Below are 24,662 nucleotides of genomic sequence, written 5' to 3' on the forward strand. Positions count from 1 at the left end.
GCCCTCCAGATGTTTGGGACTACATTTCCTATCACCCCTAGCTAACAGGATCAGTGGTCATGGATGATGGGAATTGTAGTCCCAAACATCTGGAGGGCCGGAGTTTGCCTATGCCTGAAATAAATAAAGATGCATGTAAAAGCATGCTACTCATAAATAACTGCCATCACAAGCTTTAGTTCAGCTCTCCCCAACCCGGTGCCCTCAAGATGCTAAAAACTACAACTCCCAATGAGCCGCGCTGATGGGAGTTGCAGTCTGAAATATCCAGCGGGCGGCACGTTGGGGAAGGCTGGTTTCGCGGTCCCCACCACCGGCCTCCGTTCCATCCCCGCCCCTTTCGAATCCCGAGCTCTTCCGGGAGCAACCTCCGGCGGCCACTAGGGGGAGCCTGAACTCCTTTTTTTCTCTACGCACTTCTGCTTGCTTCAGCCGTATCCCTCCGCAGGCACCGTAGTCCTTAATGCGCATGCTCGGCAACGCCAGGCGGTATCTTACACACACACAGCCGCTGAGGAGGGAAACCTGAGTCGCTGCTCTGCCTTGTCCCTCCGCAGGCACCGTAGCCCTTAACGCGCATGCTCGCCGAGGCCTTCTCGTACTCGCACACCTGAACACAGAGCCTCTGAGGAGACCCAGGCTGGGGCGAAGATGTCGGGGGTCCCTGCGGTGCGGATCAGCATCGAGTCCGCCTGCGAGAAGCATGTTCAGGAGGTGGGCCTGGACGGGAGCGAGACCTACCTGCAGCCGCTCTCCATGTCGCAGAACTTGGCCCGCCTGGCGCAGCGCATCGACTTCAGCCAGGGCAGCTCCGGCTCCGAGGAGGACGAGCCCGCCCCGGCCGCCGGGGGAAGAGAGTGGCCCGGAGCCGCAGGAGGGGAGGACGAGGAGGAGGAAGGTAGAGAGCGAGGCCTACCGTAGACTTGGGAAGGGTACCCTTGAGGGTCATGTAGTCCAACCCCCTGCCATGCCCGAACCTGAAGCATTATTATTATTATTAATGTTATTATCATTTATTGCATTTGCATGCCACCCTTCCCCTGAAGATCGCGGGGCGGTCCACCACATTATTATTTTTATTTAATTCACACACACACCACCCTATATCCGAGGGTCTCAGGGCAGTTCACAGAATAAAATCAAGAGATAAAACCACAAAATACATAATAAAAACAACAACAACCCAATAGCCCCCCCCAAAAAAAAACACATTTAAAAAGGGCATAAAAATACAAAGCAAGAACACAAATCACGCGATGAAAACAGAGGATTCTGGGCCATAAACATGCTTTTGTATGCACTCAGTTTCTGTGTTTTGCTACTAAGGATTCCTGGACTTCTCTGTGGCCCCTCCCCAACTCTGTGCATCCTGGAAGATGTTCAGTACACACCTCAACCACACGGAATCACAGATTAATGAAGTTAGACGTTTTCCAAGAATTCATCTAATTCAGTCCCTGGTTCAGTGGAGGATCTGCAATACACAGGCTGCAGCTGCAGCATCCTTGATGGATAGCTATCCAGCCTCTGCTTACATACTTGCAGGCAGTCCGCACCACTAGCATGTATCTCCTAATCTATAGGTGAAAACTGCTTTCCGGCACACTTCACCAGTATTGATACTCATTTTTTTTTATTGGGAAGCTTCTAAAGCTGCCCACTCCCTCTCACTGAATTGAAAAGGAAACAAGCATGGGAAATTGCATTATAGTGACTCAGACCACTGCTTCAGCAATTCTCCGGGGTTTCAGGTGGGTCTCTTCCAAGCCTTACCTGGAGCTAGTGAGGAATTGAACATAGGACCTTCTGCGTGCAAAGCAGATGCTCTACCACTGAGCTTTGACCCTTCACTAATGGGATGCAACTCCATGGCATGCAGCTTTCTTTTCATAGTTATAGCAGCACCTGTGCGCTGCTCTCTCGATGATTCCAGCAGTAGACATACTGTGCTTTTCCTTCATTTGTGCGCTCTAGGTTTGGTAAAGTTCCAGCCTTCGCTCTGGCCCTGGGATTCAGTGAGGAATAACTTGAGAAGCGCTTTGACAGAGATGTGTGTGCTCTATGATGTTCTCAGCATTGTCAAGGATAAAAAATTTATGACCCTGGATCCAGTTGTGCAAGAACCACTTACCCAAAAGCAGGTACAGCACACCTGTTCCGTTCAGACCACTATTAAAACTATTAGGAAAGATGAACTGTTCCATTTTGGTTAAACTTCATGACTTGTTTCTGTTTGTATTTATTGTTAACTGTGGGCTACATTGCCAAATATGAAGTAGTTTCCTTTTAAAGAGAGAATTAGAATTTGTCCACACCTGCTTTTAAGCTGAAATTTGATTTGTTGCCTAGAAAACACAATATAAGTTTCCTTTCTGCTTGAGGTTTTGTTTTGTTGTTTTTATAATGTAAAAAGAGAACCAGTGGCTCTGCAGATAGTAATGGACTCCCAACTCCCACTGGTACCAGCCAGAATGGCCATTAATTGTTGACAGTGGGAGTTGTGATCCAGCAACATCTGGAGGGACACAGATTACCCCATCCCTGGTATCGACAGATAAGGTCACATTTAAATAAAACTGCAGTTCTGTTTCTTCATTTCAAGAATCAAGTTTTGCAGTTGATCTCCAAGAAGAAGTCGTTAGCTGGAGCAGCCCAAATTCTTCTGAAGGGAGCAGAAAGGTTATCTAAATCGGTTGCAGAGAGCCAGGAAAATAAGCGACAGAGAGACTTCAACTCTGAGTTACTAAGACTGAGGCAGCACTGGAAGCTGAGGAAGGTCGGGGATAAGATCCTTGGGGACTTGAGCTACAAAAGTGCAGGTATGGTAGGCCAAGGATTGGTCTAAAGTTTGCTGAATCTAATAATAATGTTTTTGATCACCTCTTCCACGCATGATAGAGCTTTGTATCTCCTCCTTCTGAGTTGAAGCAGGACTGCCCAAGACATTTTGCTGCTTGAGGCAAAGAACAAGATGGTTCCTCACCCCCTACATTGCATGTACAGAAACTGCCTGGAGTGGCTGTTGAATCTTTCTTCAACATGAGCAACAGGACAGCATCCTCTCTCCACTGCAGGCTAGCTTAGGGGACGTGTGCAACGCTGTTCTCTAGCAGAGGGGAATTCGTGGATGCTCAGAAGGAATCTGCTAGCAGGGAGCTCAGTGACTCCCCCTTCAGATCTGCTGCCTGAGGCAGCTGACTCACTAATAATAGGGCTGGCCCTGCCAAGAAGCATAGAGCAGAAGGAGAAAGACATATTGGCAACTGAGGGGCTAGGTAGTAGATATGGTTGCCAACCCCTGTATTGTACCAACTACTCCTTAGCTTTGAACTATAACTAAGATAGTGTCCAGTTCAATTCTTGTTTCTGTCATGAATTTGTTGGGCATGTCACAGTCTCAGCATCATCTACTCTCCCCATCTCTCCCCCAGTCTACAATTTGGGGATAATAGTGCTGACCTACTTTGCAAGGTTGTTGTAAGGATTACTGTGAATGAGCAACACTGTATACTGTTTCCTTGGGATAATTCAAGTTACTATTTCATTGAAAATGTTACTATTTCAGTGAAAATACTAGGATGACATAGAAGAAAAATGCAGTACTCTGAATATTGGTAGCTTGTGATAGCAGTTATTTGTTGCATCGAGTAGTAATATGTTGTCTAAAACATTACAGATTATAAATTAGCATATATGTACTTCATTTGGTCTTATTATTGTGGTATGAACATTGCAAGAAATACCAAAACATTTGAACTATTTTTATTTTTAGGGTCTCTCTTTCCTCATCACGGTACATTTGAGGTCATAAAAAACACAGACATTGATTTGGATAAAAAGATTCCTGAAGATTACTGTCCATTGGATGTTCAAATCCCAAGTGATTTAGAGGGATCTGCCTATATAAAGGTTTGCCCAGTTGTTGTTTTTAACGTTTTGTTAGTGTGTTCTTTAAATACAAAATGACAGTTTTCTTCTTCTTGAATATAGGTGTCTATTCAGAAGCAAGCACCCGATATAGGGGATCTTGGTACAGTAAATCTTTTTAAAAGACCACTTCTGAAATCAAAGCCAGGTATAGTTATGGTCTGTATTTGAATGGTATGTCTCAAAGGACACTTTGTCAGCATGAAAACTGAATAGAGCTATTAGTAAATAGACCTACTCTTGAAAAGCCCAATATCTTCACTGATTCATAATACTCTGCTCAAAGATCTAGACGTGAAAACAAATGTGTTCTTTTTCGCCCACCCCCACTGAGCTCTGCATAGGCAGTGTTATATATTGTCTTCAACTTGAGTTGTATTTAAAAGATTCAAATTGTGTGCACATTTTATCAGCCATCTCTTTCTCATCATTTAGGTTGTATAATACTTTGAATGTCCATATAAATAGAGCTGCTCCTCTCAACTTTTCAATGGTGTTTTTCCCTTCCTCTCCTTCAGGGGGTCTGCATTGGCAGACGAAGCTGGAGACGGCACAGAATGTATTGCTGTGTAAAGAAATCTTTGCTCAACTGTCTCGAGAAGCTGTACAAATTAAATCTCAGATTCCCCACATAGTTGTGAAGAACCAAATAATTTCTCAGCCATTTCCAGGTAAGAGTTCCGAGACAAATTAAAATGAAGGATCTGGCAGATTTTTGCATGCGTGTAGAGAGCAGATCTCAAAAGATGTGTCATTTAACCCAGTACCTTTCAAGTCTTAAGACTCTTTCAGGTGCATGGCTCTAATCTGTTCAAAAGATACCCAAAACTATCATCTTGCTTGCATGGACTGATCTAGGCAAAGCTGCCAGCATTTTCCCGTTTCCATAGGCTAATGTTTATGTCTTATATTTAAGAAACCAGCAAGTTTGTGTGTAGGACAAATGAAGTAAAATATATCTAGATATGTTGTATGTGTTACTGTGCCCTTATATGTTAAAACTAAGCCATGCTTTCTCTCTGCCCCATTTCATTATGTAGGCTTGCAGCTGTCCATTTCCTTGTGTCACTCTTCAGATGACAAGAAATCCCAGAAATCTGCTTCTGATAAGCAAAGTCCAGAGGATCATCTTTACGTTCTAGAGCATAATTTGCACCAGCTGATTAGAGAGGTAATGTCAGCTTGCTCTGTCCTTCCTGTTAAGCTCACTTATAGAAAGCAGCTGTTGTTGTTTTAATTGCCTGCTAAGAGAGTGAAATATTTCCATTAAGAGCTGTGGAATTTTCTCTAAATGTTTTCTTTTTCTTTTTGGAAGGGTGGTAGTATCTAGGCTATGTTTACTTTAGTGGCTAATTCTGGGCACCATGGCTTCTTAAAAACAACAACTTAGGCTGTGCTGCTTTTTCTCACAGTGCTGCCAGTTAGATAAAACAATCAGCACTATCCAGCAAACATTGTCCCACCCAGTATCATTGAGTGGGACTTGTAGCAGATCTTGCAAGGCCAATTGAAGCGGGGAATGAAAACAAAATTGATTGCATGGGATTTGTGTCTTTTGATTGCTGGAACCAGCACACAACTAACTCTTCCCTTCCTCTATTGTGGGTTCTGTTTTTTGGTAGCAGGAACTTTTAGATGGTAAAAAGTTAAGAGCATATTCCATTTGCAGAACAGCTTTTTGACGGGTTCCTGAGAAGCATTTTTATTATCTCAGTGTGCAAACTGGCAACTTGTGGGTCTGCCTCTAATCATGACAGAATATTGTTCCCTATGGTTTTTATTCCATTAGCCCTCCTTGATCTCCATGTATGGCTGAGAACTTCTCCCCAGAGTGCAATTGCAAATGCATTACAGGAAGAATTAGTATCAAAGACTTTGTGGGTGAGGAAATGCACTGTTATTTTTCCAATACAGAGAGAGAAGTCATGTGATACACTTGAGTATCTATGGAGAGGTTTATCATAGGTGCATGAGGATCTAAGAAAGCGAATTGAATTAAAATTACAGATCTCTTGGAAGCAAATATCTTTTAAGCTCTCGTTTAGAACGATTTCCTTTGAGTGTGATTGCTGATAACCTCAAGAACACCAGTGTGGAACCTACTAATTATGATCCTTGACCATTGGTCATGCTGGCTGGGTGTGATGGGAGTTGGGAATCCAGTAACATCTGGAGGACTGTAGGCTCCCCAGAGCTGCTCCATGGTGACATAGCTGATACAGAGCAGGTGCTCCTGCAAACTAGGGAAAAGACAGAAGACATTCAGAAACTATAGCGGAGAACTTTGTTCATAGGTAAAGCAGTGAAGGATTTCAGGCCAAGTCTCTGATTGCTAGACCTCCTGATGAGAATTAATTAATTAATATACCACCCTGTACCCATAAATCTCAGGGCAGTTCTCAACATAAATATTACAATATAAAAAACACAAAATACATAATAAAAACAAATACAACCCAATAATCCCCACTAAGTCATATGATCACTCCCTCTCCTAGGTGGAAGGTGGAGACAATCTCTAATTGCCTCCTTTACATCAAAAAGAGAAGAACTACCGTAGGTACTTCTCCTGAGAGATGGCTTTCAGGATCTGTGTTCCCTATCCTGGCCAGTATTCTTGAGCCTTACAAAACCCAGGAGTAATTTTGCTTGTTTGATACAAAATCATGGTGTGTTTTTTGCTTTTGTGTTTTCTCAAATCGTTTAATCAAGTTGTGTACAGTTGTTACTCGGCAAACAGTTCTGTTTTGTTGGTCTTTGCACAGTTTCTGACTCAAGACTAGAATTGGCTTGTTCTCTTGGCTTCATTATAGCAACTTTTTTTTCCTCCTCAGTTTCACAAGCAGACCCTGAGCTCCACCATGATGCCTCACCCAGCTAGTGCACCTTTTGGCCATAAGAGAATGAGACTAGCAGGGCCTCAGGCTTTTGATAAAAATGAAATCAATTCCTTGCAACCAAGCGAGGGGCTGCTAGAGAAGATTATAAAGCAGGCAAAACACATCTTTCTGAGACGCAGGTATGCAGCTGCATCTTTTGGAGAGCACTTTCTGCATAACGTAGATACTTTGCAAGTTAATTCGCCTGTACACTTTGCTTGTGTGTCAGGGGTTGTATCCAATATCTTCTGTCAATTTATGGAAGGGATTCTTCAGAGAAGGGGCAGGGAATCTTTGGCCCTGCAGATGTTGCTGAATAACAGCTCTTGTGAGGAGAAGATGTAGGGGAGAACAGCAGGCTGGGGTGTGTGATGAGAAACTACCCCCCCTCCTCCATTCCACAGATGAGTTCCTTTCATCAGCAAACAGAGCATTGACTACACTCCCAGATGATTCCTATAGGAAGCTGTTTATCACAGGCAGAACTTTTAATCCATTTCCCATAAACATATTATGTAAGACTGTCCAATGTCTGTACTGGACCACACTGATTTTTCATTGTGTTTAATATGAAGTGTTATGTATATGCTATATAGATCAATGCACAATGATGTCCAAATGATAGACTGTGACCAGCTCTTCTGCTTGGGAGAGCCCTGCTGGTCGATGGCCAGGCTGATGTTCCAGGGACAACGTGGAATGAGAATTGAAAAGGAGTGGAGTTGATTTGGGAAAGGGGCTCAATTCAGGGGAGAATGCAATGAGTAGTGGGCAGCATTTCAATTATGTTGGGTGGTCCAGATATCTGTTCAGGAAAATCTAGACTTAGCCAGTGCGCTTTAGTGGTTAGAATGTCAGACTGCGCCCAGGCAGACCCAGTTTCAGATCTTCACACAAGCTGACTGGGGACTAGGAAAAGCTTGTTAAGCTGACTTATCTTGCAGGGTTGTTGTAAAGATATAATGGCTGGGAAGTGAAACACCATCCTGAGCCCCTTGGGGAAAAGGGTAGGATAAAAATAGAATAAAAAACAAAGTGAGGGAGCAAACCTAATATGTTTTACCTGCAAGGTAATGTTACTTAAGGAAAGCTGATTGCAGAAAAGCCCACTTTTTTCTTACTTTTTTCAGTGTATGTATGTTTTACTGGCGGTTGTTTCTGTCTTCCTTGCAATGCTCCAAGTCTTTTCCCTACATTTATTGTCTTGTTTTGCAAGACGTGCAGCTTCAACTGATCAATGTGCTGAATAATATATGCCTCCTAGTGTCTTCAGGAATACCTATAAAACATTGATGTGCAACGTAAGGTTCGCTTAAAGTTAGGCATCATAGTCTCGGTAGCATTTGAGATGTGTCAGGCTTTAAATATTATCATTATCAATTTATGTTTATGGGCATTTATGTCTAATTTGATCAGGCAGAGCTTATTATTTTTCCTCACCGGTATAAAAATGCAGTGCCTCCAAGTCTTCTGGGATCTTGTTCTTTTTGTTTTCAGAACTGCTCGAACCATCGACAGTCTTGCCAGCCGTATTGAGGATCCACAAATTCAGGCGCACTGGTCAAACATCAATGATGTCTATGAATCAAGTGTCAAAGTCCTGATCACCTCTCAAGGTTATGAGCAGATATGCAAGTGAGTGTGAAACGGGGGAAATGTTTGCACCTTGCTCCTTTGGTGGAGGAAATATTTGGATGTCCGTAAATACCCAGTTGGGGAGGTCATTCCCCAGCAACCAGAACTTAGAGGCTCAAATGCCTTTTTGAAACGGAATGCTAAAGGTGATATATTCCCAATGGTGTTTGCAGTGCTTATTTGCTGAATTGAAAGATCATTTTCCTGTTCACAGTAGTGCTCTACTTCACTCTGCTTTTAAGGATTGCTGCTGTTGAAGGATTTATTTTTAACTGTGGTGCAGTGCCATGCTTTTGACTTTCTCAGGCAATTTAGGTAACCACTGTTCCGCCACCCTGAAACACCAGTTGTGCTCATATCTTATTGCTTTCAAAGGTCCATTCAGCTGCAACTAAATATTGGCGTCGAGCAGATCCGAGTAGTACATAGAGACGGAAGAGTAATTACGCTATCCCACCAAGAACAAGAGTTACAAGATTTTCTTCTCTCTCAGGTAAAAACCAGGAATCTTGCCTTTCTGTGGTGGGCGTGTGAGTGCAGCAGGACCTTGGATGTCTCCTTTTTTTAAACGGAATTCTTGGGATTGCAGATGTAGATTTAATAGTTGTGGGCGTTCGAAGTTCTCATACTGCAAAATATTGCACTAGTGGCAAATAGCAAGAACAGGGAAATTATGCCTGTGACTAGGGACCTGTTTTCAGTCCAAAGTTAGGAGTGCGAACTTGTTGAGCCAGCTTAATTCTACCAGTAGTATGCTTAGAAAGTATGCTTCTCTGTTAAATTATTCTTTTTGCCTTGGGAGCCTTCAGCTGAGCCAGGATGGCTTTTTGTTTGTCACAGACAACCAAAAAGTGCAGTACTGTGTCACTTGGCATCTCTGAATGTCTTTCACTCCTGTTTGGTACCAGAGCTCCTGCACTGGTGACTCTTGAGTGTGGAAACTGCTGTAGATTAAATGCAGAAGTGCATTTATGTTACAGTAGCTAATAAAATAGCTACTCTGTGTTTTGAGAGAGTAATGAGAGAGTATGTGGCAGGAGGCAGAAGCTATGGGGGGGGAAACGCAACTGAAATATCCACCCATTCATTTTTAAAATTTTATTTCAGATGTCACAGCATCAAGTGCATGCAGTCCAGCAGTTAGCCAAAGTTATGGGATGGCACGTGCTCAGTTTTGGTAATCACGTGGGTCTGGGCCCAGTGGAGAGTATTGGCAATGCGTCGGCCATAACTGTGGCATCGCCGAATGGAGACTATTCTATTTCAGGTACTGTGCTGGGAATTAAAACTTGCTGAGAACCTATATGCTGCATGCATGTGAGCATGCATAAATAAATTGCAGTTAAAGGAACCAGGACAGTAAATACAACATTAAAAACTCTGCAGTTGTTGGTTTTTTTTAAAAAAAAAAAACCCACAACCCACTCGGATTGGAAAGTCAAAAATGGCACAGTGTGACTTAATGAGGACGTGTGTGGTTCCTAAGAACTGCTGAAGGCATAGTCACCAGATTGATATTTTTTATTTGGTTTTATTTTATATATTATTTACGTATTTTAACAAATGGGTTATGTCACCATGGGAACCTTTGGGTTAAAGGGTGGATTACAATTTTAATTTTAAAACTTTACAAAATGGTGCGTAGTTAATGCTGTGGCATTGCTTCGTTTGTTTTCTGCAGTACGCAACGGTCCAGAAAGCGGCAGCAAGATTATGGTTCAGTTCCCACGCTCCCAGTGCAAAGACCTCCCCAAGAGCGATGTGCTTCAAGACAGCAAATGGAACAACCTTCGTGGCCCATTCAAAGAGGTTCAATGGAACAAAATGGAAGGACGCAACTTCGTGTACAAAATGGAGCTCCTCATGGCAGCCCTGACACCCTGCTCCTAGGCTTAGGGACGAAACGAAAAGGACTATGTTTTGGCACAAAAGGAAATGACTCTTAAACACTCCTGATAGTTGCAAAGTTGCATAACCTGTGAAACGTCATCAATTTCATTTTTCTCCTCCCCCCAGAATAATATCAAAAGTCTTCCTTTCTGGAAGCAATTTCTCCTGCTATTTCTGAATGTTGAATTAAACTGCCGTTGTCTTGCTCGAGTCCCAAGTTCTTGATGAACAGTTCACAAGGTTTGTAAAATGGAACTCCTCTTTGCTCCCATCTTTACAAACAGGTTACCTGGACTGCTTCCGTAGAAAATGTGGTTATGCCCAGCTTTGCAAGGGCAGCCCAGAACAGGCTGGACCATTTTCATTTAGAGGAGGTCTTTGCCATAGCAGTAGTTATTTCTGCAGTGCTCAGATCTGCATCTGTGACTCTTGATAACTTGAATATAGGCTTAGATTTAATTTTTACACGCCTACTGTGAAGGTGAAAGATTGCAAAGTGGAAGAAAACCATATCAAGCTCTTACCGATCCCACCTTGAATTCAGGAGCAACTTGCCACTAAATTCACAGGGGATCTGAGGAGGTGGGGGTTAGATGGGATTGGCTCTGTGTGGTGTCTCGGTCCTAAAACCAATGAAAATGTATGTTCAGGTAATAACTATTAATGATGATCAAAACACTTAACAAGGTAACTTATTTGTCAGTTTTATTCCTGAAACATTCACCAACAGCCACAGCGAAAGACAGTTGCGAGCACCACTGAGTTTAACCATTCTCTTGGAATGCTTTTTGTCATTGCAAAGACATACAAGCACAGGGAATTAAATGTAAAATATCAACGCAAGCTTGTGGCATAGCGTCTGCAGTACTGTATTTAGAAGTTAGAAAGCCATATTGAAATCCCCACTGAGCCATATCACTCTTAGCCTGACCTACCTCACAAGGTGGTTGTGAGGAGAAAATGAGATGACCCTCATCTACAGCGTCTTGAGTGCCAGAGAAAAGAGGAGGGATAGAAATAAGTAAATGGGATGCTCATCTTGTCATCTTAACGTCAAAAGGTCAATGAGAGAACTTGACCTTCAGCGTCCTTATAACGTTGGTTTATTCTTTAAATTAATCGCCCAATCATCGGTAACCGTTTTTGGTGTGAGTTGCCCACTACTACTTTAATTTGTTTTTTAAATGTAATAAGTTAATAAACTTAAAACAGTTGCACCTTCTTTAAAATGCTGCATTCTTTTTCCTACCTATGCACGCTCAAGATTGTCCACTATCGTGGGTGCAGATTTTAGCACATGAAGTCCTCAGTCACGTCATGATGTTTGCGAATGCAAAGTTTTAAGCATTTGTTCTTGATACAGGTTGAATAACAGAAGCATTCTGTCCTGTTTACATGTTCTGTCCATTGTAAATTATGATACTGTGAAACCACAGTATCTCTCAAAGCGTCTCTGGACCAGCTTCCAATTATGGTAATCTTTGCTTTTCTGGTTCAGGAAATACCTTGCAACAAAAGAAACGTACATCTTGTGTCTTCTGGGTGCCTGTCTCCTCTCTTACTACTGTTCCTTTTTGAGGTAGAAAATTGTCTTGTACATTTAAACCGTTCCACATTTAACACCCCATCATTTGCAGCTCAGTCTCTTCAGTTGCGCTTGCTGGAAATGAAAGGAGAACGTAGTTGTTTGAGAACAGATTGACTGGAAAGGAACCATTCCAAAATAAAATTATAGCTAAGAGATAATGGCATACAACTCGTGAGCATAGTGGAAACCTGCTACGTATCTCTTAAACAGGGCATTAGTGTTGCATAATCTCCCCTAAACAGGCCTATGTTTATACTACGCCTCGCCTCCGAAATCTGTACCAATTAAACCAAGAATTGTGATGGTAAGCCATTCATTCAGTACCAAAGATGCAAGTGTCAAGTGTGTGCACTACATCTATAGCAGCTTTGCAGATGCTGTTTCTCTTGATATCCCTACTTCCTTTTCCAGATCTGCTCTGGTGTCAGTTGTATGGAGAATAGCCAGTCATGGAACATGGAAAGGCAATGGAGTTGCTGGGAGAAGAATGTAGGAGAGTCAGGCCAGCTCAGTATCATTTATGCTAAGTGGCAATGGCTCTCCGGGCACTGCCCTTTTCCCAGCCCCATGGGCAGATGCCAGGGTTCACTGCAAAATAATTGCCAAACTGGTTTGAAGCAATTTGGAAAAGGTTGCATTTTTGGTTAACTAAAAACCCCTGTTTGATGTATCAATTACTCAGGTTGGGTGGGCACTGCAAAACACAGGATTTTTACTGCAAAATGGCTTCAAAACTTTGGCACAGGTTTGGATGGGATCCTAAATTTTGGAGTTTTGTTGTTTAGTCGTGTCCGACTCTTCGTGACCCCATGGACCAGAGCACACCAGGGACCTATATGCAAAGGAGAGGCTCTTTTCACTCAGCAAGGGAGTTAAGTTTCGGTGAGGGGATGAGGTCTAGAAGGGGATAGATCCTGCATTAATAGGGAATCTGTGCTCGGTTTGACTCCAGTTCCCATCAGCCTCAGCCAAAATGGGCAGTAGTCAAGGATGGTGGAAGTTGTGATTGTCCCATTCACAAAATGATAGGAAGCTCATAATGTTTGTTTTATAAAACTGAGCAGCGGGAGAGTTTGCGGTCTTGCAAAGGAGGCAGTACTGCAACATGTCAAAAGAGGAAGGGGCTGTTGCTTTAAATGGACTGGGCATATGCCTCAGTAGCATCTCTTGTTTTTAAAAAATTATCTGTCAGTGATGTGGAAGATCTCTAGCTGAGACCCTGGAGAGCCGCTACCACCAGTTGGAAAAGAATTGTCTCCTGTCTAAGGCAACTTCTGACATTCCATGGAAAGGGATATGACAAGTCCACTTGTTTGCACAAGGGCTCTGGCACAATGGGGCCTTTCTTCTCCCCAGGTGTTCTCAGCTGCCACTGCCATAGTTGTAAAGCAAACAGCCTGTGTTTGTCTATGTCTTTGCATGCTTGAAATCACCTGAAGATCTTTCAAGCCAAATAGATAATGCAGTTTGCAAACAAGGTGCAGAGGAACTGAAGAAGGGGGGGGGGGAGATTAAGTCTGAATACTGCAGCACTGTTGCTGGTACAGTCAAACCTCGGGTCCCGAACGCCTCCATTTTGGAATGTTTCGGCTCCCGGAAGACAAAATATTGGAAGCAAATGCTCCGGTTTTCAAATGTTTTTTGGAAGCCGAACATCTGACTCAGCTTCCACTTGAGTGCAGGAAGCTCCTGCAACCAATTGGAAGCCGCACCTCGGTTGTCGAACATTTCAGAAGCGAACGGGTTACGTTCAGCAACCGAGGTTTGTACCATATACTGTACTCACTTTTACACTCAGGGCAGATTTGTTTTTAATGTCCTACTTTCAGGGCATCCTTTCCACATTGATTTGCCTGCTGAAGAATTCCTGCCTCCTGAAGAGGTGGGGAAGAATGTCACAGCTGTTTAATATACTGTTGCAGCTGTCTCGTGTGTAACTGTGCTTTGGCATTCAACTTGAGGTCTCGGTATAGATGAGAATCCCTGGGTCCCGATGTCCCTTAGACACATTCCCAGGGTTGTGCATTGTAAAAGATGTGCTCATTCACTCTATAGGCCGAGGAAGCCAGCGTTTGTCCGCAGACAGCTTCTGGGTCGTGTGGCCAGCATGACTAAGCCACTTCTGGCAAACCAGAACAGCACACGGAAATGCCATTTACCTTCCCACCAGAGCGGTACCTATTTATCTACTTGCACTTTGACGTGCTTTCAAACTGCTAGGTGGGCAGGAGCTGGGACCGAACAACAGGAGCTCACCCCATCACGGGGATTAGAACTGCCGACCTTCTGATCGGCAAGCCCTAGGCTCTGTGGTTTAGACCAGAGCGCCAACCGCGGCCCATTTTTAAAGTTACAGATGTGCATTAAAGAAATATGCAAGTGCTTCCCAGATTAATGTCCATGGAGCTAAACTCTTCTTAAGAGGAATGGAGAACTACAACTCTTGTAATTCCTGATCGCTGCTATGTTTTTTTGGAGCTGATGGGAGCTGGACTCCAACTGCAGAGTCACTGATTTCTGATTCTTGCTGAAGAACAATGTTTGCAGCTCGCAGCAACAACAATTCAACAAAGCAACCTCCAAAGACGCAACAATTTTCCGGGAATGGATAGCAACACCTGCCCCCTCAAAAAAAATCAGGAGCTATCTCTGGCAAACAGGGTCAGTTGGAGCAAGAGAAAGATGATTTGGTTCCTTTACGTGCTGCTGCAATGATTACCTTTGATCCGGTGCCTCTCCTTCTGAAACAGCTGCATCAATTTATTGCACAGCCACATGAGGCAGACTAGAATGGCAGACACACCTGTGAGGAAGGCAAAAATGACGGCTACGAAATGCAGGTCTTCATAAATAATCTCTGAAGGAAAAGGGGAGACAGACAACACAGTGGAAGTTGACTTAGGACACTTGGGGAAAAAATCACAAGTCACTGAGGGGTGCCTCCAGACTATCGCTATGCTGTGGGATAGATTCAAGTGCATACCCATTACCGTATATTCTGGCGTATAAGACTACTTTTTAATCCAGGAAAATCTTCTCAAAAGTCGGGGGTCGTCTTATACGCCGGGTGGAGAATCTGCAGTCGAGTATACCTCAAACTCTATATTTTAACTGGAAAAGTTGGGGGTCGTCTTATATGCCCAGTCGCCTTATATGCCGGAATATACGGTATTTAAAGGTAAAAGTACCCCTGACCATTAAGTCCAGTCGCGAAAGACTCTGGGGTTGCGGCGCTCATCTCGCTTTACTGGCCGAGGGAGCCGGCGTACAGCTTCCAGGTCGTGTGGCCAGCATGACTAAGCCACTTCTGGCAAACCAGAGCAGCACACGGAAATGCCATTTACCTTCCTGCCAGAGCGGTACCTATTTATCTACTTGCACTTTGACGTGCTTTTGAACTGCTAGGTGGGCAGGAGCTGGGACCGAGCAACAGGAGCTCACCCCCGACCTTCTGATCAGCAAGCCCTAGGCTCTGTGGTTTAGACCACAGCGCCACCCACGTCCCTGCACCCTTTATTTAGGTTTGCACAATTAAAAGGGTTTAAAGTCCTCTGTCGCCCCAGCACAACAAATGCACTAAGAAAAGAAAAAAACAACAACACCTTTTGCAGCTAGGAAAGTGATGCTGAATTGCACTGAGAAGTGTGGGGTGATTAATGGGAGGATGTGTAATCAAGCAAACCAGGGGGAATGTTCCTTGTTGAATAACCTCCCCACAAACAAATGCTCAGTAAATATCGGATACCATTTAACCATGGTGTAAGCTTTGTGCAAGCAAATCAGGATGAATGCTGAATAAACAGGTTGTCTGGCAGGATCCCAGCCCAGCTTTGTTTTCTGCCAAGCCCTCTCTGTTTCCGAATTTCCCCACTGCCGCTGCCATCCATCACCCTTGTGACTTACCAAGAGTTTGCTCTGCCTATGCAGTAGAGCAATGATATAGAAATGAGCTGTATCTGTTTTGGGTTTTTGGTGGAGGAGGGGCAGTCAAAGCAATTGCATTTTGAAATGTTTCCCTATGCAAAAAAAGAAAGCGTTCGCCATCCCATGCTCATTGTTTACTTTCAGGGAGGAGTTACAGGTAGGTAGCCGTGTTGGTCTGCCATAGTCGAAACAAAATAAAAAATTCCTTCCAGTAGCACCTTAGAGACCAACTAAGTTTGTTCTTGGTATGAGCTTTCGTGGGATGCACACGAAAGCTCATACCAAGAACAAACTTAGTTGGTCTCTTAAGGTGCTACTGGAAAGAATTTATTTTTATTTTTTATTTGCAAAAAGAAAGTGGGACTTCCGGCGGCGACGCCATTGCGGAGCGGTCGTGGGTTGCCTCGGCTGCGAGGCGACCCAGTCCGTCCCGGGGGTTGGAGCCCCGCTACCGCAAAGCGGGGCTCCGGTGGGGTGCGGGAAGAGCGTCCCGCACCCTGGGCTCCCCGGCTGTGCCCATTAGTGCTCTGAACCCTTCCCTCGCTCCCCCTGTAAAGGGGGAGTGGGGGTGAAGGGACAACGGAGCCGGGCTATAGGGGATATGCCCCAACCGGGACGCAAATGCGGCGGTCACCCCCGCGACGAGCGTCAAAGTTCTACCTGTGCTTAATGGAATTAAAGAACCCGGTGGTCGTGAGTATTCGAATGGCTTGACTTTATGTTTTTCGGACGATCCGGGGGGAAGAGGAAAGGAAGCCTGCCTCCCTCCCTTCGGGCGAAAGAAAATAACCAGTTTAAGTGACTGCTGCTACAGTAATGGATACAAAGTATTTTAACTTTGAAAAGTGAGACTGATGAGATCTCCCTTTGGGGAGTAAGTCTGTAGAAAATATCTCCGTTTAAAGTTTTGGTCTTTGCGCTCTGGCTTCAGGAAAAATGGCGATGGAAAATTTGGATTGACGTGGGAAACAATTGTAACAAAGGGAGGAACATAGAGACAGGAACTGAAATTTGACACTCACCCCCTCCCCCAATATGTTGGACTTTGTGTTTGAACTTATTTTGAACTCTGAACTAACGGATGAAGAAAGGCTTACTGTCTTGGAGCTGGAACTGCTTAATCGGAAACTGAAAGTCTTGAGTGGGGTAATAAATAAAAAAAATCCATTTCCCACAGAGGAGGCTTTCCAAATGTTTTATTCAATGGAAGGAAACCTTGGCAAAGAGTTGAAAGGGATGCTTGAAGGATGGAGAGAGATGACAGGGCGACTCCGAGTAAATGATCCGTTCTTTGGGGGTGGCAGCCCCGGGACGGTAAGATTTGCTATATCCAGACCCCGAGGTGTGAGCTCGGGGGCAAGGGACAAGGAATTAAGATATCTACAAAAAGAAGAAGAATGTTACAAAGAAGCGGAGGAGCCGAAAGAGGAGGAGATGGGTACCCTGATGCTCGATGCAAGGATTGATGTGAACTGTGCCTGGATCTGTGGACATATGGGAAAAGAGGACAATTGGAAGATGGGTTCCGGCGATAGACAGAGAAGGACAATGGACAGAGGGGGAGTGGGATAAAGTATTAAATGTAAAATTTAAATGGTTTGTCATGGTATGCTGAAATCGGAGGGCGAAGGTGGTTAGTTTTAAGTTTATTTTGAATAAGTAAGGAGATATTCGAGGTTTTATGTTATTAGCAGCAAGATAAAGGACAGAAGAAGTTAGTATAGATTTTTTGAGAATATTTTGTTAAGATTTATGATAAAGTAAGAGGATTAAGATGATTGTTTTATTTCTAACTGAAGTTAATTTTTAGAGAAAAGTGGTTAAAAAAAAAGAAGATTATGGATTTAAAACCGAAGGTGAAAAGGCAGGGGAAGTCAACTGTCAAGATTCGGAAATAGAAATTTTTTCTTTACGTATGCAAATAAGAAGAAGAATCCTGGCAATATTTGTATTTGTTTTGTATTTGTGGGTGTGGGTTTGGGTGTATGTTTTGTTACGAAAAATGCCAATAAATTCTTCATAAAAAAAAAAAGAAAGTGTTCACCATCCCATGCTCATTGTTTACTTTCAGGGAGGGGTCAGGGATTGATATGTGGGAAGCATTCAGAAACGGGGCCACAAACCTGGCACAGGTTTCTCTCCCCCAGGACTGAAATGGTCTGACTTAGATCCTGGCTGCATCTCGCTTTCATTGAAGTCTCCATCAGCAACGAGAAAGGCAAAGGCAGATAGCACACAAACACAGAGAGAAGGAGAAGCCACTGGCCACCTCCATCCTCTATCTGTTGAAAACCTGATCTTTATCAGGTTTTTAATTCTCTATTTCCCATTAGGTGTTTGTCCTGCTGTAATGCCTTAGGGTTCCAAGATCAGGATAACAAGAGGTAAAATGGCAATCCCCCTGAATCAAAGAATATACATCTATTCATCCAATAAACCTTTAAAAAAAACAACACACATGATCCATGCTGGCATTTGACAATGACCCAACCCTGAACCACTGCTGGTAATTTGGTGGCAACGAATTTGCTAGATAAATAAATATCTGTTCATTTATTAGTCAGATGGCAGCTTCTTGGCACATTTTCGGACATTTACCTGAACAGGTGAATGATCTATCTGTGGACAATGGCGTTCCTGAGCTTCCCTGCATTGAGCAGGGAAGGTCTGCAAGAGGCTTCTAACTCAAATTTACCTGAATGTGTGAAAAAGCACCTCGTGGCAATCAGGGGCCTACCTGCTTTTGGGTGGCAAGGCTGTCAAGTTTCAGAATTGAAAATAAGGGACCAGCACCCTCACCTGTCCCGGGGACAGTCTACGGTTCTCAGGGACAGTCCACACCGCGGTAATCCCCCCAGGCTACAAATTAATTTACACCAGGATAGAGCTCCCAGGAAAGAGAAATCAGGGCAGAGAAAAGAAAGCACTTATTCACACAGCACACGGTTAACCTCTGGAACTCCCTGCCACAGGGAGCAGCGATGGCCACCAACTTGGATGGCTTTAGAAAAGGATTAGGCAAATTCATGCAGGAGGAGAGGACCACTGATGGCTTCTGGCCAGGTTGGCTCTGCTCTGCCTCCAGTTAGGGGCAGCAATGCTTAATCTGAGCACCTGTTGCTGAGAAACATTAGTCTATTTTATCTTCTTCTTTATATATCTGTCTGTCTGTCTATTTATATTCCACCTTTTTCTCCAAGGAGCTCCCTGGTCCTAGTCCTCATTTAATCCCCACAACAGTCCTGTGAGGTAGGCAGGCAGGCAGGCAGGGCTGAGAAAGGCAGGGACCCAAGGAGTCCCTGGACTCCAACTCTTCTTCCAGGAAATAAGGGAAATTTAAGGGATATCAACAATAAGGGATAGCTGCGGGAAACGGCTTGGAATAAGGGAGTTTCCCACAAAAAAGGGAGACTTGACAGCTATGGCAAGAGGTGAAATAAAGAAAGAAGGGAAACCTTCGCCACCTAAGGTCAGCCTTAAAAGTTTGCCTGCCCCCTGAAAACTCTCCAGCTACCACCTTTCCCATTTCTGCGCTAGCCAAGCATTGGTAAGAAATTGCGGGATGGAGATATTCAGCCCAGCTTTAGCTCCCAACTCCCAACTCCTGCTGAAGAGCGAATTGCGAGCAGTCGGCACTAGAGAAAATATTAAATCCTCTCATTTTCATACCATAAACATTCAACAGGATGGTGCCATAGATGGTGATCCCAAACTCTTCCCTCACCGTGACTAAGTAATAACCAGTATCTCTGATATCAACGTTCAGCAGCTGAAGAGAACCGTTGTCATAAATCTTCACTCTGTCTACGTAGCCGCTGGATATGTTGGCGTAGCTTCGCGGTTTCCACTCGGCAATTTTGGACGTGCCCCTGGGTGACGTGTGGGTCCACTTGATGACGGGGGAGCCCCCGAAGGTATGCGCAACGGACAGCAAAACGTTCTGCGCCACCGTGGTGTTCACGTTGGGTTGTGAGACCAGCAACGATGCTTCTCCTCCTTGAGCTGGGAAAAGAAAGCAAAAGGGGGAAATCGTCCTTCCTTCAGGTGCTGGATTGGCCTTGTCTGTGTTGAGCTTGTGTGGCATATAAACAATGCTTAGAGCATCGTCTCCCAAACTTGGGTCTCCAGCTGATTTTGGACTACACCTCCCATCATCCCTGACCACTGGTCCTACTAGCTAGGGATGATGGGAGTTGTAGTTTAAAAAAAAACTGCTGAAGACCCAGGTTTGGGAAACCCTGGCTTACAGCGTTCATCTAGGACCAGGGAGACCAGGATTCGAATCCCCACTCGACCACAAAGCTCTCTGGGTGATATTGGGCCGGTCACTACCCTCAGCCTAAGCTCAAGGGGTTGTTGTGGGGATTGAATGGGGGGGGCACACGTGTGTGCTACCTGGAGAGAAAGGTGGGATATACCGTAAATGCAATAAATAAAAATAAATTTGGTTGTGAGGAGGCCAGCTATTTAGTGTCACTCGGGATGGACAAATCTGTTACATTTGGCTTCTCTCTAGGTCTATTTTTGCTACACCTTAAGTTCCCGCAAGTCCACATCAGTTTGCTTTAAAAATAAAATAAAAAAATAGATCCTTATGAAACTCATCATTTTAGTGCAATTTCTCCCAATGCACACATTTCTGTGTGCAATTTTGCCTAATATAATGTGTTTTTGTACGTTATTTTCTCCAATACATACATTTTTGTACACATTGCTTGGCTGGAAAATTGCATTGCAAAGGTCAGAGATGTTTGTAGCCCTGTTTCAGTTTGGGTGTCGTGTCAGAAAGTTAGAACTTGAGAAGAGCCTGCTGGGTCTAGCCAATGGCCCATCTGGTCCAGCCTCCTGTTCTCACAGTGACCAATCAGATACCACAGAGGAGAATTCTACAAGCAGGACATGAGCACAAAACACTCTGCCCACCTGGGATTCCCAGCAACCAGCATTCAGAACCATTACTGCCAGTCAGAGCAGGCAGTGGGCTAGATCAGCCTCCCCCAACTTATTTTTTGCTCCATAAGACGCACTTTTTTCCTCCTAAAAAGTAAGGGGAAATGTCTGTGCGTCTTATGGAGCGAATGCATGGTTCCTGGAGCCAAATTGCCCAGGGGGGAAAGGCAGATCCTGCTTTTTCTGTTTTAGAAAGAGCTAAAGGCTAACAAGAGGGAAAGAGAGTGTTGAAAGGAACCGCTCAACAGCTGATTGCAGGAGATGGGGAGGGAGATAAGAGAGCTAGCTCCCTTCCTGCCCCGCCCAGGCCCCTTGCACAGTAGTTCCTTTGGGAGGGCTGAGGATCCTGGGAAATTCAGTTTTTCAGCCATTTGGGGCTTTCTGTTACTTTTCCTCTTGCTTCCTATTACCTGCTGGTGCTTACTGGTTTGTACTGGTTTGCTTTCCTCTTGCTTTCTATTACTTGCTGGTGCTTACTGGTCTGTACTGGTTTGTACTGGTGCTTACTGGTTTGTACTGGTTTGCTTTCCTCATGCTTCCTATTACCTGCTGGTGCTTACTGGTCTGTACTGGTTTGTACTGGTGCTTACTGGTTTGTAAGCAATGCTTTTCCCCCTTTACAAAAGCTGCACAAATCTGAACTGATCCTCAAAAAGCAGGGCTTTTCCTTTTGCAAAAAAAAAGCTGCAAAACTTTGAGCTGATTCTCAAAAAAAAAAACCATGGGTTTTAGAGGAGGAAAACCAGAAAAATATTTTTTCCCCCTGGTTTCCTCCTCTAAAAACGAGGTGTGCCCTCTGGTCCGGAGCGTCCTATGGAGCGAAAAATACGGTAGATGCCTTCCGGATAATTTTGGACTACAAATCCCATCGTCCCTGACTATCAACCATGGTGGCTGGGGCTGTCAGGGCATCAGATCAGAGAAGGCTGAGATAGATGGACACAGATGGCCCCGGTATAAAGCAGCTCCCTATGTTTCTAAGTGAAGAATACACCTGTGTGCTTCAGCCTCAAACAGGGCATTTTGCTGCCTGAGGTGGAGATTCTTTCTCCTACATACAGATGATGATCAGATTGGCCGTGGGATTTTACATAAAAACTTAGAATCATATAATTGTGAAGTTGGAAAGGACCACATAGGTCATCTAGTCTAACCCCCTGCAATGCAGGCTTTTTTTTGCCCAAGGTGGGACTTGAACCCACAACCCTATGATTAAGAGTCTCATGCTCTACCGACTTGAACAAAATATTTGGGTGGGGGAGGTAAGCCCTGCCCTGCATATGTTATCACATGATGCAGCGCATGCACACCATTTGAATGGAAATGCCCATCCACTTGGGGGGCAGGGCAGCTTGCTCAAATGTTTTACGGGGGGAGGGAGGGACTTCAGACCCTAGAAGCGGTCTCCTACGTCCAACCACACCTGAGGACAGCAAGCTAGCCGGTCCATAGGACAGGCCATGCGGCACAAATAGATCTGTTCTCCAGCGCATCGCCACTGCTGCCTGCCATCGGCACCTGCCGCATGAAGCACTTGCCTCGCTCTGTCCAATGGTAGGGGCAACCACAGCCTCAAATGACTGCAGTGTGGTTGGGTACACATACAACCATGTATAACTACACACACGGTTTGGAAAATGTGTAATATATGGACCTCCAGGTGCCCAAAGGAATAACTCTAGTGTGCAGAGAGATTGATTGTGTATTTGTGTGTGTGTGTGTGTGTGTGAGAGAGAGAGAGAGAGAGAGAGAGAGAGAGAGAGAGAGAGAGAAAGAGAGAGAGAGAGAGAGCGCACCAGGCTGTATTCCTTTTCAGGCCAAGCGCAAATACCTTAAGTGAAAAAAACCCAGAGAATAGCTCAGTCAGTAGAGCATGAGACTCTTAATCTCAGCATCATGGGTTCAAGCCTCACATTGGGCGAAAGATTCCTGGGGGTTGGGCTTGATGATCCTCGTGGTCCCTTCCAGCTCTGCAATTCTGCGATTCTATTATTCTAAATCTAAGCAACCTGCCATGCCTATTTTGGCCCACAGCCCAGCAAACGCCTACACTCCGCCACAAAGGAAGAAGGGAGCCGAAGGCAAAGGAGATGAAAAAGAAGATGGAGGAGGACAATTACTAGGCTGAAGTTTCCCCCTCCAGCAGTGCTAGGCTTTAGGAGCTGCATGCTAGTTGGGGATTGTTAGCAAAAGGCATTAATCTGCTTAATTTAAACGCGGCCTTTCTTTCCAGCAAACAACAAAAGCAACTTCGAAAGGTCATAAAAAAACAATTCCATACAGATGCATCTTGAACCGCACAAACAAACACCAAACAGGGAGGCAGCAGGGATGGAAGTGACGAGACTGTTTAGGAAAGGAACACACAAGGAACATGCCAGTGGCTGGAAACCAGGAGGAGAGCATAGTGCTCTTATGCTCGGGTCCTGCTTGCGGGTTCCCCCCACATGCGCCTGTCTGGCCACTGTGGGACCAGGATGTTCATGGGCTCTTCTGGATCAGAGCAACGGCCCTATCTAGCCCACTACGCCATTCTCACAGCGGCCAAGCACATGAGCCCTGTGGCAAACCTGCACGCTCGACAATGCGCCTGGCACCACAACCTGGTCTGGCGGCGGAAAGAGGTGTGGGGACTGCGAGGAGCCCAAAGCACTTACTCGGCAGAGCCCAGCCAGCCGTCAGGCAGAGGATGGCGACTGCTAGCCGTACGTCTTGTCTGCAGCTCTGCAGACAGCCGAGAGGCCTCATCAGAAGAAGGGGAACGTTTGCCGGCCTTCATTTAATCCAGTGTCTGGAGAACCGCATGTCAGAATCCAGATTGGGGTGTCTGTGTGTGTCTTGTCCGTCCCACAGCCGGTTCTTCTCTTCCATCCCCTGTTCCTGCAAGCCAGCAAACAATCGGATACCCGAGGTGTTAGTCTCTGTAGGTTCCCTCAGGTTTCACAGCCTTCCCTCAGAGAACCCACACCGAACTGTGAGGTTAAGCCTGGCTCTTTGCCTCGGCTCTCACGCCCTTAAAATAAATAAATATCTACCCTCCCTCCGATATTGATTTAGGATGCAATTGGCGGAGAACAGCAGCAGCAAGCAGTGTAATGTTCCTTTCAGGAAATGAGCCACTCAGCCGGCTCTGCCGCATGACAAGCGGATGAATAATTCCTCTGGTTTCTGTTCTGCCTGTTACACTGCACTGAGACGGGCTTACTTCTGAGGGAAACGCTAAACTGAGCCGGACTTCGTTCTGGTTCCGAGTAAACAGCCATAGGGTCGTATGCAGCTCAGAGTAGACCCATTGGAATGAATGAGCACGACTAAGTTAGGCCTATTTTCAGGGAGTAGAAGAAGAAGAGTTTGGATTTGATATCCTGCTTTATCACTACCCGAAGGCGTCTCAAAGCGGCTAACATTCTCCTTTCCCTTCCTCCCCCACCACAAACACTCTGTGAGGTGAGTGGGGCTGAGAGACTTCAAAGAAGTGTGACTAGCCCAAGGTCACCCAGCAGCTGCATGTGGAGGAGCGGAGACGCGAACCCGGTTCCCCAGATTACGAGTCTACCGCTCTTAACCACTACACCACACTGGCTCTCATAGGAGTAGGAGTGTTTGGGGTGCTAGGGGACCCTTGGCGGGGGACACGTCATGAGCAGCGGAGGAAGCCGCTCAGGCACACAGCGGGGCCTGCAGAGTCTGCCTTCCTCCTCCCACTCAGCCGCCCTACAGCTGAGGGGAAGGCAGCGGGTTGACCATTTGGGCAGCGTGGAGCCTGAGCGCACCCAAGCCACCCCATCTCTCCCAGGAGAGACACGTGGCTCGGGCACGCTGTAGACCCGACGGTGAGTGCTGCCCAGCATTTTGTCACCCCTCCTCAG

At 45.1% G+C, this 24,662-nt stretch overlaps 2 protein-coding genes across 2 annotated transcripts; one reads left to right on the forward strand and one right to left on the reverse strand.

Moving 5' to 3' along the window:
- Positions 1-505: 505 nt before the first annotated feature.
- MED17 (mediator complex subunit 17) lies at positions 506-10,537 on the forward strand. The gene is made up of 12 exons (XM_033146130.1): positions 506-898; positions 1,975-2,141; positions 2,603-2,819; positions 3,773-3,909; positions 3,991-4,075; positions 4,446-4,598; positions 4,968-5,098; positions 6,762-6,946; positions 8,304-8,441; positions 8,817-8,934; positions 9,549-9,708; positions 10,123-10,537. Exons 1-12 carry the CDS (start codon positions 652-654, stop codon positions 10,329-10,331), a joined length of 1,947 nt encoding a protein of 648 aa, XP_033002021.1. The 5' UTR covers positions 506-651; the 3' UTR covers positions 10,332-10,537.
- Positions 10,538-11,666: 1,129 nt separating this feature from the next.
- Positions 11,667-23,740, reverse strand: VSTM5 (V-set and transmembrane domain containing 5). Its single transcript, XM_033146131.1, has 4 exons — positions 23,451-23,740; positions 19,513-19,845; positions 14,639-14,776; positions 11,667-11,991 (listed from the first exon to the last, which is right to left on the reverse strand). The coding sequence occupies exons 1-4, from the start codon at positions 23,539-23,541 to the stop codon at positions 11,948-11,950; spliced, it is 606 nt and encodes a 201-aa protein (XP_033002022.1). The 5' UTR covers positions 23,542-23,740; the 3' UTR covers positions 11,667-11,947.
- Positions 23,741-24,662: the final 922 nt, after the last annotated feature.

This window comes from Lacerta agilis, chromosome 4 (genome assembly GCF_009819535.1).
Source record: "Lacerta agilis isolate rLacAgi1 chromosome 4, rLacAgi1.pri, whole genome shotgun sequence".
Classification (NCBI taxonomy): domain Eukaryota; kingdom Metazoa; phylum Chordata; class Lepidosauria; order Squamata; family Lacertidae; genus Lacerta; species Lacerta agilis.

Bases quoted from the DNA above. Each gene is read 5' to 3' on its own strand.
- VSTM5 (XM_033146131.1), bottom strand. From the start codon at position 23,541: ATGAGGCCTCTCGGCTGTCTGCAGAGCTGCAGACAAGACGTACGGCTA. The intron at 14,777-19,512 runs GTATGAAAATGA...CTTTTCCTTCAG, and splicing joins CATCCTGTTGAATGTTTATG to AGATTATTTATGAAGACCTG. The intron at 11,992-14,638 runs GTAATCATTGCA...TTTCATTTCCAG, and splicing joins GGAGAGGCACCGGATCAAAG to CAAGCGCAACTGAAGAGACT.
- MED17 (XM_033146130.1), top strand. From the start codon at position 652: ATGTCGGGGGTCCCTGCGGTGCGGATCAGCATCGAGTCCGCCTGCGAG. The intron at 4,599-4,967 runs GTAAGAGTTCCG...TTCATTATGTAG, and splicing joins AATTTCTCAGCCATTTCCAG to GCTTGCAGCTGTCCATTTCC. The intron at 9,709-10,122 runs GTACTGTGCTGG...TGTTTTCTGCAG, and splicing joins TGGAGACTATTCTATTTCAG to TACGCAACGGTCCAGAAAGC.